Source organism: Eublepharis macularius, chromosome 5, assembly GCF_028583425.1.
Source record: "Eublepharis macularius isolate TG4126 chromosome 5, MPM_Emac_v1.0, whole genome shotgun sequence".
NCBI classification, from domain to species: Eukaryota; Metazoa; Chordata; class Lepidosauria; order Squamata; family Eublepharidae; genus Eublepharis; species Eublepharis macularius.
Genome location: NC_072794.1, coordinates 145,504,475 through 145,516,821, shown reverse-complemented (window position 1 = coordinate 145,516,821; position 12,347 = coordinate 145,504,475). Strand labels below are relative to the sequence as shown.

The 12,347-nt window shown below is 38.2% G+C and overlaps 1 protein-coding gene across 5 annotated transcripts in view; it reads left to right on the top strand.

Moving 5' to 3' along the window:
* ZMYND8 (zinc finger MYND-type containing 8) overlaps window positions 1-12,347 on the top strand; it is a 118,386-nt gene that overhangs the window by 47,606 nt on the left and 58,433 nt on the right. For 4 of the 5 annotated variants that reach the window (XM_054979882.1, XM_054979881.1, XM_054979884.1 and 1 more), the window contains exons 3-5: window positions 4,445-4,593; window positions 9,954-10,172; window positions 11,160-11,273. In XM_054979882.1, coding sequence (XP_054835857.1) covers window positions 4,445-4,593; window positions 9,954-10,172; window positions 11,160-11,273 — 482 coding nt within the window. The remainder of the gene's footprint in view (window positions 1-4,444; window positions 4,594-9,953; window positions 10,173-11,159; window positions 11,274-12,347) is intronic. The other variant, XM_054979883.1, reaches the window with a different exon arrangement.

Genomic DNA, 12,347 nt, shown 5'->3' with positions numbered 1-12,347 from the left:
TAGATTTTTTGTTCCGCACACGAAAAAATCCATTCCATTCTATAAAGAGGATTGGAAGTGCATTATCCAACGTGTGCGGAATCAGCCTGTATCTGCAACAAGCACGATCCTGTAGCAGCAGTATTTCAACTGTATGCGTATAATGAGATTGGCACTGTTTAGGCAAATTAGAAAGCAGGAAATGCTTTCCACAGTGTTTGGGAAGAAGGAGTAGCTCATACCCTTCAAAGAATAAAATGCTTTAGTAAGAGAAAGGATTCCAACATGGTTTTGAAGTTGTACACTAAACTGCATGTCTCTGGAATATGTTAGCAGAGTTATAGTGGGCACTATCCCATAAGTGGCCATATCACTGCACCGCTAATTTATGCATATTTCTGTGGGAAGAACTATCTTGCTTATTGAGTGCTTAGGAAAGGTCATTTCCTCATAGTGGAATGGCAGCCAGGAATGGAAAAAGTCTGTGTTCCATGTAACCCAAGTGCACTTTTATTGCCTAAATAATAAATTGTCTGCAAACTTTGCCAGTCAGTATGTTTGATCAGAATCTCATAAGTCTTTCTTTCAAGTACTCCCACTTTTTCGATACCGCAGCAATCTTTTACATTTAGCTACAAGAAACTGTATGTCTTTAGCCAAAGGCTTCCTGCACTAGTTTTTATTATTGCAAGATTGTAGACGGTATTGTACATATAATGTAGTGCTTGTCAGTGTTGCAGGCAAATTATTATTTATTTATTCATGTTATTTATAGTACATCCTTCTCACTAAGATTGAAGGCAGATAATACACTGCAAGTCAACACAATCAACAGCTGAGATATTTGATAAACAATACAGTAAGCTATGGATTGCTGAAATTTGAAAAGCATAATTCTGAACACAGAGATGTAATATTGCTGAACCAAATCATAAGTAATTTGATATATTAAACAATGCAGAAACTACCCAGTAGGAGCGTATCTATATCTACAGACAGTTCCCAGTAGTATAGCCTACAGTCCCTGTCACTGTACCACAGCATCTCTCTGAGTCATTTCTTACAGCACAGCCCTATTACCTGAGTGAAAAAACCCCTCCTGAATAATTCAGTTTTGCATAGTTCGTGGACTTGCCATTCACATAAAAGCCAGTGGGAGAGGAAATAATCTTTCTTAGTCATAAAGTTAGCTGGTTGGTCACTGTCAATTCAGCTTGCCACAGAGATTGTCCACACATCATTGTGTGAAGATTCTCCATGCTCTTATTACCATCACAAATGTATGTTATTTGAAACTTGCAAAGTGTATCTGATCTCTTAAAACTGGGCCGGGGAGAATTTGGTAGAATTTCTCACAATACAAGCTAGGAGTAGAATATAAAGTATAAAGAATTCTGGGTTGGATCCACCAATCTGTCAGTAGAGGTTTATTGAGTGAAGAGATAGAAGGAAACAATTTCTCTCCTTCCTCATCTTCAGCACAGTTTACCAACCTGCATAGTTATTATTCTATGCAATTGATGCAGTCAAATTTCCCAGGGCATAAAGGCAACACTGTGGGGGTGGGAGGGAGCAGAGAAGGTTCTTGTAAGGTACTTGATTTCAGTGTAACATATTAGATAACAAGCTGTGTCAAAATATGCTAACCTGGTTCTGTTCACGTTGAGGCTAATTAGTTTTCTAGTAAGTTAACATGATTCATTATAACATTCAGGATTTACTTGATGGAACAGGAAAACTACAACAGTAGCTGTTTAACCATTTTCTTTGTAATTTATGTAGATCTTGGAGCTTGGGATAATATGCATTGTATGGAAATTCACATAGTGACTGTGTGTGAATTTAAAGGTTGTGTTGCTCCATAAAGAAGAAACAATCACATGAACATCATAATTAAGGACCAATTTGGGTGGAATCTGCTATTTTAATAACTTCCTGTACTGTGCACATTCCACAGGTCTTCATAAAATTTTATGTGCTTCTCTCTGTAATTGCACTGAAGGATAGGAATCAATCCCATGTTCTCTAGTGAACAAAGGGACCCTGGCTATGAATCCAGGGAACTGGAACTGGTTGGCTGCTACATTTACAGTGCAATCTTATGGAGAGTTACTCCACTCTAAGTCCATTGACTTTAATGGGCTAAGACTGGAGTAACTCATCATAAGATTGCACTGTATTTGCATCTTATTTTGAAAGCTGTCCAGTAGGTATGAAGACAGGACTTTATATCAGGACATATGCTGATTTTTTTCCAAGACAAGGAGCCTCTGGCTCCAAGCCTCTGCTTGGAGTAATTTGCTTGCTTTTGCATTTTCTAATTAAAATATAGCCTGAATAGCTTGTTTTTCTTTCAGAATTATACTTTTGCAATACTTAAATTACTAGAATGTTGTTGATGGGCTCTTACAGTTGCTACTGGGTGAAAATCGAGCTTGCCTTAACTGTCTGTGATGAATTCTTTTTGCTTTTGTAATTCAGCAATGTCAGTATTATATAATATTCACTGAATAGTTTATAACCAAAGAAAAGATTAGATTCAACTTCAATTATTTTTTCCTCACAAGAATGATCCACTGATCTCATAGTTGCTGTAGTATAGTGATTAAGTGGGGTCAGGCTGCAAATCAGCACTCTGCTGGTTCAAATCCCACTACTGCCATGAGCTCAGCAGGTCACTCCTCTCAGTCCCAGCTCCCCAGCTGTATTGTGGGGATAATAACACTCACTTTGTTCACTGATCTCAGTGGGGCATTAATCTGTCTGGAAGAGTGGTATGTAAGCGCAGTTGTTGCTGTTGTTGCTGTTCATATATGCTAGTCTTGACAAGTCTTGCCAGTTCTTTGTTGTAAGACAGGTTTTTTTGTGCTTCATTTGCTCTGGAAGGCACATTCAGGAGAGGGATTAAGGCCCTCTTGCAACAGTCATTTCACACAAAACCTGGGCTTTGGATAAAATATGTCTTCTTCATCACCCCCCAAAAGCAATCCATGTTATCTTAAGATCCAGAGGAGTTAGCCGTGTTAGTCTGTAGTAGCAAAATAAAAAAGAGTCCAGTAGCACCTTTAAGACTAACCAATTTTATTGTAGCATAAGCTTTCGAGAATCACGTTCTCTTCGTCAGATGCATGGAGGGCAGAAGGAAACTGGTCAAATATAGAGGAGGGGAGGGGAGGGGGGGAGGAGGAGAGGGGGGATGTAAACAACTCCTTTGATATGGAGATGCAGACAGCTCCTTTTGGTGTGGGGATCAGTTTGCTTGTGTAAAGGTTCAAAGGAGTTTGCCGTGTTAGTCTGTAGTAGCAAAATCAAAAAGAGTTCAGCAGCACCACCTAGACTATCCAATTTCACTGCAGCACAAGTTCCTCCTCTATATTTGACCATTTTCCTTCTGCCCTCCATGCATCTGACGAAGAGAACGTGATTCTCGAAAGCTTATGCTACAATAAAATTGGTTACTCTTAAAGGTGCTACTGGACTCTTTTTTATTTTGTTATCTTAAGAAAGTCCATGTAGGGGGTTTAGGATTAGATGTCATTATTTTTACCTCCCTGGACTGAATGTGCTTGTTGCAAATTGGTCATGTGACTCTAACTTCTGCCATTCACTATAAACAAAACATACTGGCAGGTATGCAGTGAATGTGTATATTTTTTCAAAAAAGATTAATGTGGGTATGTGCTCAGTATTTTAGACAGCAAAATTAGACACTGGCACCTGTCACATTTGGCAGTGTGCGTGCAGCATACATGCTTTTTCCTACGCACAAGTGATATCACTGTAGGAAAACTGTACCTTTGTTCCTTGCTATAAATTCTGCGTTCCAGAGCAGATTTCTCATTGATGTATGATTCTGATTCAGAATTAGAAATATTTCTGGAGCATGCAGAATTGAGAATTCTGGAGCATGTATAGTTGAGTCGCTTTATCTTCACAGCACTTACTTTTCCTGAGATAGTGACTTCTTTCACAATGGTGACCAGCATTGGTCCTTGAATTGCATTCATCCCTTTCACAAGAGCCCTGTTCCATAAGCAGCTTGTTGGAACTTCCTGTGTTGTGTGGTGTTTGTCTCTTTGGCCTCAGTTCCATGCTGTCCTGCCCAGGCTATTGGCTTGATGAAAGGCAGTTGGTAACAGTTGCATAGTTCATAAAACAAAGTGCTAGAAATGTTTAAACATTGTTTGAATATGTTATTTGAAATATGCAGGGTGTATTTGATTTCTTAAAACTTGGGCAGGGGAGAATTTGGTAGAATTTCTCACAACACAAATAAAGTACTCTTGAATGTTAAAAAAGTCTTCATATCATTTTCTCCTTCGTTTTATAAAAAGGCAGTGTATACTTCGTTCTGTGAAATACAAAAAGCAGCCAGAATTTCTGTGCCCTGACTGCTTGCATTTGCAGTAAGCAGTCCAGATGATACATTAAGGGTTCTTAATGTTGCTATAATTTTTGTTTATAGATCCTGGCTCTGTTGAACGAACAGCACAAAAAAGAAAGTTTCCAAGCCCACCACACTCTTCTAACGGTCACTCCCCAGAAGACTCCTCAACAAGCCCTGTTAAAAAGAAAAAGAAACCTGGGTTATTGAACAGTAATAATAAAGAGCAGGTAATAGAAGTCATGGATTTGATGTGATGTTTGTATTTGCATAGTGATGATTAAAATGCTCTAGCCTTCCCTTGGTTCAATATGTGGTAATGCTTCTCTACTGGCTCTAGGAGAGATCAAAGAGGGAGATTACTATGCCAGTCAAGATCTTTAGTAAGTAATGGAATTCAGAATTGAATATAGCAGCTTCTGTAACTGTAATCAGTGTCACTGCCCTTTATGAACAGATTCCTTTCTCCCAAGCAGTACTCCCAGGCCGTAACCAACTTGAACAGGCGGAGAAATTCAAAAAGAAAGGAGAATGAATTTGTGTACATATGTGCACACATATACACTTGTCTTAATACTTGGCCATTGCACTTGATCAGTGTACCAGGAAAAAACATGGAGGGAAGTCTGGATTTTAGAGAGGCTGCCTAGATGAGCTAAAGCAACTTCAAGCATTTCTTTGTTCTTATTGGGCCTAAAGCATAAGGCAACTGACCCTAGAGGTGTCTGGATGATGGTGGGAGTAAAATGCCTCTCTTTTCATGCTGTAGTCCATTCTTACACTGAAACCTAAGCCAGTTTTTGCTGGCTTATTATTTAAACTGATTTCAAACACTTTTTTTATCTTGCACGCCCCCCCCCCAATGCCCAGGTGCCTCAAAGAGGAGTGAATACCAAGGTACCACTCTGTTGATCTTTCACAGAGAGAACTGGGCAACTGAGCAGAGTGGCACAGTAAAGTCCTTTGTCTCATTCACCTTATGTAAATAGTTTGGGGGATTCTGGAATTGGGTTTGGAACTGAGTAACAATTATGATGTAAGTAAGCTTGTCCAAATACCACCTAGAAGGGAAAAATTCCTTCATGATGTCATGCTGATTTAGAGCAATAGATTAATTTATAGTTTAGATTGGGTGGGACTAAGGCTAGAGCTTTCATATCCTCTAAATATGTTATGAAAGAGATAAACTCTTAAAGCAGTCCTACCACTTACTTTCTGGGAGACCTTTTTGTAAACAGTTTGCATTATGGGAAGTGAGTGGTGATAACAAGACAGCTCTGTCCCTTCTATACCACTGCTCCCAGAATGAATTTCATGTTTGTATTAACAAAATGATGCATGTAATTCCACATGCAGTTATGCTGTATACAGTACTAATAGAAGAATTTTAATGAGACTACTTCTCCTTCTTACTAAGATAAAATAAAGAAAAATAAATATCAAATTGGAAAAGGTTTCCATGTTATCATTCATGTGGATTTTCATTTAGTAATGATAGCTGCATTGATAAATCTAGATGAGACAAAAGCCAGATCTAATCAAGTAAGAAACTGGTTGGTACATATAGAATATATGCCATTGCCTCATCTTTTACCCTGGCTATTTGGTGAACAGTTTTGGCATTGGCATTTTAATCACTGTTCCCTCTTGAGCAGCAAGATAGTCATCAATGACAGTAGCATTGCTCAATTGCTGTGTTATTTTTGGAATAGAACGTTTTCTGATAGGAATTTCCTGTTTTCTGTGTCCTTATTTCTGCCTGTCCCCCCCCCACTTCAGAAGTATCTGAGATGTTAGTTTGTGTTCCAGTGTTCATTGATACCAATTGAAAATAATTGGGACATCATGCAATACTGCCCTATATTTAAAGGTAGCTATTTAATGGGCTTCATGCGACTTTTCTTAATTAACATATAGCTGAAATTCTAACCAGCGAAAGTGCCCTGATTAAGATAATTGTAAATAATTTGAGTGCTGTTTGATTCTGGTTATGTTCAATGTAATTGCTGTAGTTATAGATGAATACTCATAAAATCTCAGCTTCTTTGCAGAATCTCTGATTTTTAGCTCTAGAGCATCTTAACAATTTGATATGTTTGCATTTTCATTCTACAAAACACTCATTGCTTCTTCAGTCAACTCGAGGGCACCTTTTCTGAAGCAGCTGTGAGGTCATTCTAAAACATGTCACTTTTACTATTGTACATTTTTATATGATCCAACTGAAATTTGTAGTTTGTTTGGGTATGATGAAGCTACATATATAACCAAATATGATTTATTGGGGTTTTTTTACGTCATATGTTTTCTCTACACTTTCAGGAGTAAATTAGCTCTGTTTTACATACAGTATTACATTTATTTTTTATTATTGTTTTTACATACAGTTTTACATTTATCAGTATTGTTACGCAGTTGGTGGTAATCAGGCACACTGGCTGTTGGTGAACTTCCTTACAAGAATTAATACTACCAGTGGAACAACAACAGTAATTATTATATGGTAGTATCGTTGCCTGTACTGTACATATTAAAAACTGTCATGAGAACACTCTTTGTTCAAAGGAAGTTATAACTATTGTAGTTTTTAGTTATGTAAATGTTTCGGAACTGAGTTAACACTGATAGTATACCTATCTGTAGTATTACTGCTACTGTGCAGTTGCTGTGCAGATCTATCTGTTTAGCTGAAATTTGTTGCAACTGGAGTGTTTCCTGATCTGCAAGTCCCAAGTCTGCAAAAGATAAATAACCATTGAGAGTGAAGTAGGTTGCAGCCTTTGTATTTTAGCCAGGACATGTTTATACCTGAATAATGCTATGTTTATGTGGTCCTGAAATCCCAGAGTGATCACTATTTTTGATTGGTATATTATTTTATAACAGCACGAAGGCTCTAAACTCCACCTCCTTCTGTCTGCTTATAACAATAGTGTAACTGTTTTACACAGTCACTTGTTTTGAGGTGAAAGAATGGTGAAAGTTGAGAAATCTCTATTATCCTGTGGTTCTCTCAACTTAACTTTGAAATAATGTAAATCAGTTGGTTAACAAAGGCTAAACTACGCAAAAAAGAAGGCCAAGAGTATATAAGAGATTTTTACGGTCCTGTTTCTCTTGTTTGGTTTTCTAACTTTGGAAATATGGGGGATGTCAAGTCTCAAGTGTGGTCTTTCTGTTTTGCTGAAGGTGTTTCTTGGAGACCCAAGAGATGTGGAGGAGCAGTCTCAAGCCATGTCAGCCCTAGAGATATGCTCCTAATTTGCAGCAGTGGGACCACTTTAGCTTAAGTACTAATAGTGTGGCATGTGCTTTGCTTATTTTGTCAATCTGTGCAGTATGTATTATTCTTTGGCTGCACTAGTGTGTTATCTATGCTGCAGTGCATTGTTTTATACCTGCTCTACTGCAATAGGAAGCGTAACATACATTGTAGGAAATGATTACTATGCTGCTGGATAATACAAGATGGATTGCTTGAATAGAGACATCATGGACCTTATTAAAGAAGGGAATTCCTTTAATATTGAAATAGTTCGTTCTGAAATAGTTCACTATTTAATCTTTCTTTTCATAAAATATATCTTATATACCCTGCAGGTCATGTGAGTTGGCAAAAGGCATTTTTTAAAAGTACTGGCAGAATTGCATAGATATTAAAACCATGTGTTTCTTAGGAGTTGACAAGAATCTAGCTGTCAAAGCAGTAAATTGTTAATTCATTTTCCTTTACTGCTGTCTTTAACATACAGAATTATTTTCTTTGGCAATCATAGAGATATCTAAGGAAGAGACAGCTCAAAATAACTCAGTTTCTGTTGTAAATAAACAAGCAATTTCCTTTGCAATTTCCAGTATATGCTCATAAATAAAGAGTTGACAGTATCAGTTACGCATAATGTTTTGTTTTGCAGCTCTTCTTTCACTAAAAATTAAAATATGATCACCACTGTCTGAAGTGGAAATTGAAGATCATATTGAGTTGGTCTAATTGTTGCCTTTTCAAAATGCGATTACTTTTTAATAAGGACAAGAATTTTTAGAAAAAGACCAAACCTGAAAACTTTTAGTGTACAATGACAGGCTATTTCCACAAAATATTTTTCTCAATAGAGAGCTCTGGTGCTCTCTCAGGTTTGTCCAGATGGGAACAGAGTTCACTACTGTTCTGTTTGTTCCTGTTCAAATGTGCATGCATACTCATGTGTAAGTGTCTGCTTATTGTACAAGAGTAAGCAAGTTTGGATTTATTCTGGTGGAGGTTACCAGTAGGAGGAGTCATTTGTTTCTTAGCTTCCATAGTTATGCTTAGTTATATTTTTGAGTAAGCTGCTTCATAGGTTAGATGCGATTCCCCCCCCCCCCCCGCCGCCACCTGTAATTTCACTGAAGAGGTTGACATTTAAAGAAATACAGCAACTCTTTGTGGCAAGAACTCTGCAGGCCATGACAATTATAGCAGAGGCAACAACAACATCTCAGTGAGATTGGATGCTGTCCTTCAACCCCCTCCCAACTTCCTCTACAAAGTTCCACAGGTTTTAACTTGTTAGTGGCTATTTGTTCTCCTGTGCTTCCTGGGGTGTTACTGTTCAGACAGCAAGCTCTGTTTTAAACCAAGGGACTGATTCTGCAAACCAGTGCTCAGTAGAGAGAGGGGCAGTTGAATAAACAGTCTAGTTGAATTCCATACCTTTCAAGACTTGGAGGAAAACTGGGAGAAAAAGTGTAGAACCTTTTATTGATTTATAATTCTGGCATAAAATGAGTTGAAATTCAGTTAAGCCACTGCTTTTTATCTCAATAAGTGTTTTCTTGCTTATCATTTCAGCCCTTTCATTGGCGGTAAGCTAACAAGAGAGCAAGCTATCTTATGCTTGTTCTTTAAATACCCTGGATGTTGTTCTGTTAAGAAACAATTCGCATCATTAAAAAAAATTATCTTGAATCAAGCATATTTTGTACTGACTTCTTTTCTAAAGAACTTAATAAAAAGGAGTCTAGCAATTTAAAGGTAGATTTATTGAAGCATTCCTGGGCCAGATCTCATGTCATCTTATGTGTATGAAGTGATACCTGCAGTCACTGTTAGGCATTTATACACTCGATGGTCCTGTCTCATAGGTAAATAAGTTTTAAGTGTAGGAAGTTGCTAACATCTGCCAGGATAAATCAGTTTCAGTCGTTTAATAGTCCTGAAGCCTGACAGTAGTTTCTCATGTAGACTTTGCATGGCGGAAAACACAGGAATAAAGCAAGCTGTTCAAAATAAGCTTTGGCATCTGTCAGGTGTCTTTTACTATCCAGAGATGTATGTATGTGCCTCCTTTCTCACACATGCGTTGTGTTCATGTGCATGTGCACACACACTCTTAAGGTGCTTCAAAACACAAAAAAGAAATCTGGTGGATCACCAAGAATCAGAGCATAGGAGTACTTTCAAAAGTTCATTGTGCACTGAATTTAAAAAATACACAAATGAACTCTATCAAACACTGGTGAGGGTGGGTTGGTTATGTTTGATTATTATTTTATTTGAAACTGCAAATTTGTTTTGAAACCAAACCTGTCTTTCTTGCCTACATTTCAGTCAGAACTAAGACATGGTCCGTTTTACTATATGAAGCAGCCACTCACCACAGACCCTGTTGATGTTGTACCGCAGGATGGACGGAATGATTTCTATTGCTGGGTTTGTCATCGGGAAGGCCAAGTCCTCTGCTGTGAACTCTGCCCTCGGGTTTATCATGCTAAGTGTCTGAAACTGACAGCGGAGCCAGAGGGGGATTGGTTTTGCCCAGAATGTGAGGTTAGTTTGCTATGATGTGTCTGTGTGTCTCATTGATATTTTTTGGAAAGATAAAAAAGAAAATAGTGTGAAAATGCTTCCAAACGAAGGCTTTGCTAATATTTTATCAGTCTTAGGTTTTCTTATCTCTCCACTCTTGATCATCTCTGTCTTCTATGTTAACTTTGTCTTACATCTTCTATGTTAACTTTGCGGGGGAGGGGAATAGCCTGGACGTGTTTGAGTCTCTCAGCCTTTGTTCACACTTACTCATAGTATGATGGAGGCAGTTTTGCTGTGTGCTCTTCCCATATCACCTCAGGAACTATTTACATAACAGTGAGCGGAACCAGTTGTGTAGTGCCTGCCTGCTAGATATCCAGCTAGGAATGATTGGTCTTGCTCATGTGGTTTGAGCATTCATATGCTTATTGGAGCAGTTTGGAAAGGAAAGAACCTTCCTGATCACTAGCAATGAGCAGACAGATATTTAATCACAGTACAGTTATTAAGATAATGGAAAAAATTATATAAGCAGTGGATTTAGTTATAGCTGCCGTTCTAGCCTTGCACACACTCTGGCATCAAGTTCCTTCCTCATTACCTGTAATCTTTCTTCTTGAGTCCATGACTGAAGTCCATCACCAAGATGACAAAATGCATAACACTCCTTAGACAAGATGGGAAAAGTAAGTGAGATTTTGCCAAGAATACAGGCACAGTGATCTCCACAGTTTCATAAGTTACTGACTATTGTGGGCTCAATCAGAAACTGCTCAAAAAGCATTGCTGTCTTGATTTTTTCAGCCATAATGGCAGAATAATGTCTCTGCCTTCCATTTTTAGATTGTACACTTTCCTGATAGTTACAGCTCAATGGGTACCACTTAGTGGGAAGAGTGATTTCAGTATTGTTGTTTGCATGTGACAGCAAGCTGCATGTGCCTTGGTAAAGAAGGGATATATAGATGTTCTGCTGATCTGAGCATTCTTTGCATTTGTCTCTAGAAAATTACTGTAGCAGAATGCATAGAAACACAGAGTAAAGCTATGACAATGCTCACAATTGAACAGCTATCCTACTTGCTCAAGTTTGCACTACAGAAAATGAAACAGCCAGGGGTAAGGACAATGTGTGTTAATATTTGATTCTTATTGTATGTTTGTGATTGAATAGTTAAATCTTTAGATTCCCAATTACATGCAAACATCCCAATATCTGTACAATGCACAATGAAAGACCCCCCCCCCCCAGCTCTCTGTTGTTAACACTCTGAAAAGGGAAGGAATTTACCATTCAGTCTGAAATGAATCACAACCTATAATTTCACAGGTGAAGTTTATTCAGATGATCCTGACCATAGCTCTGCTGCCCAGGAACAGAAGATCATGACATATTTGCTCTTGGTTGAACTAGGAGTTGCTTCAGAACTTGACATATTGAAGTTTCACGTTGCTTGAATAGAAATATGCTTCTGCTTCTGACCTCCTATCCATTCCAGTTCTGTCCCTATTGACTTTGAGAGCTCACAGAAATATTAGTGGTTCCTTTTTTGTTGTGTGTAGGTATACAATGAAGTCACAGTTCAGAAAACTGCAGGAGCACAAGTTTCTTGCTGCAAAGCTTTGATGCTCAATTGGGAGCTTGTACTTTGCTGTGCAGAAAATGGAAACTCACTAGGCATGTTTTATTGGATTAGGGTCCAAATGTTGGTATGACTGTGTGTTGAGAGAACAGACAGCAGATGACCACAACTCTTAACATGTGTAATTTCATATGATGCTGTATTCAGTTAACAGATAGTTCCACCTGAGATGCTGGGATTTTGGGAAAAGAAATACATATGTAAGAAGATTGGAAAATCAAGAGCAGGGCAAGAGCATGATTAATTCAGTTTCTTTTAAAAAATCCCCATAATCATCCTATCAAAGTTTTTCTCATTCCTTTTGACTGAAAGGATTGGAGCCTTGGTATGAATACTTAGGCTATAAGTATTATCATGTATCCTACCAGCAACCTTTAAAGCTGCCCTCCTTGCTGCAATCAAAAAGAGTCCAGTAGCACCTTTAAGACTAACCAATTTTATTGTAGCATAAGCTTTCGAGAATCACAGTTCTCTTCATCAGATGCATGGAGGGCCAACAGAAACTGGTCAAATATAGAGGAGGAGAGGGGAGGGGGGGAGGAGAGGGGAG